This window comes from Nicotiana attenuata, unplaced genomic scaffold, assembly GCF_001879085.1.
Source record: "Nicotiana attenuata strain UT unplaced genomic scaffold, NIATTr2, whole genome shotgun sequence".
Lineage (NCBI taxonomy): Eukaryota > Viridiplantae > Streptophyta > Magnoliopsida > Solanales > Solanaceae > Nicotiana > Nicotiana attenuata.
This window is the reverse complement of record NW_017691251.1, coordinates 4,905-5,253: the sequence shown is the minus strand read 5'-3', so window position 1 is coordinate 5,253 and position 349 is coordinate 4,905. Positions and strand designations below refer to the sequence as shown.

The 349-nt window shown below is 51.6% G+C and overlaps 1 protein-coding gene across 1 annotated transcript in view; it reads right to left on the bottom strand.

The window, feature by feature from the left end:
* Window positions 1–229: 229 nt before the first annotated feature.
* LOC109222503 (histidine kinase 4-like) overlaps window positions 230–349 on the bottom strand; it is a gene marked incomplete at both ends in the record, with an annotated part of 4,607 nt that continues 4,487 nt past the window's right edge. The window contains one exon of the mRNA XM_019386852.1: window positions 230–345. Within this exon, the coding sequence (XP_019242397.1) occupies window positions 230–345 (116 nt within the window). The remainder of the gene's footprint in view (window positions 346–349) is intronic.

Here is a 349-nt window from a genome sequence, read left to right as displayed (position 1 = left end):
CAATACTGCACCAAGCCCAATACGGGAAGCATCACAATAAGCTGTATAGGGCCCTGAGCTTGAGGGCAAACCAATATCGGTGCCGTAGTCAGAGCTGTCTTGAGCTTCTGAAAGCTCGCCTCACACTCATATGACCATCTGAACTTGGCACCCTTCTGGGTCAATCTGGTCATCGGGGCTGCGATAGATGAAAACCCCTCCACGAACCGACGATAGTAACCCTGCTAACCCCGAAGAAACTCCGAATCTCTGTAGCTGATGCTGGTCGAGGCCAGTTCTGACTGCTTGTATCTTCTCGGGTCCACCTGAATCCCTCTGCTGATACAACGTGACCCAGAAATGCTACTGA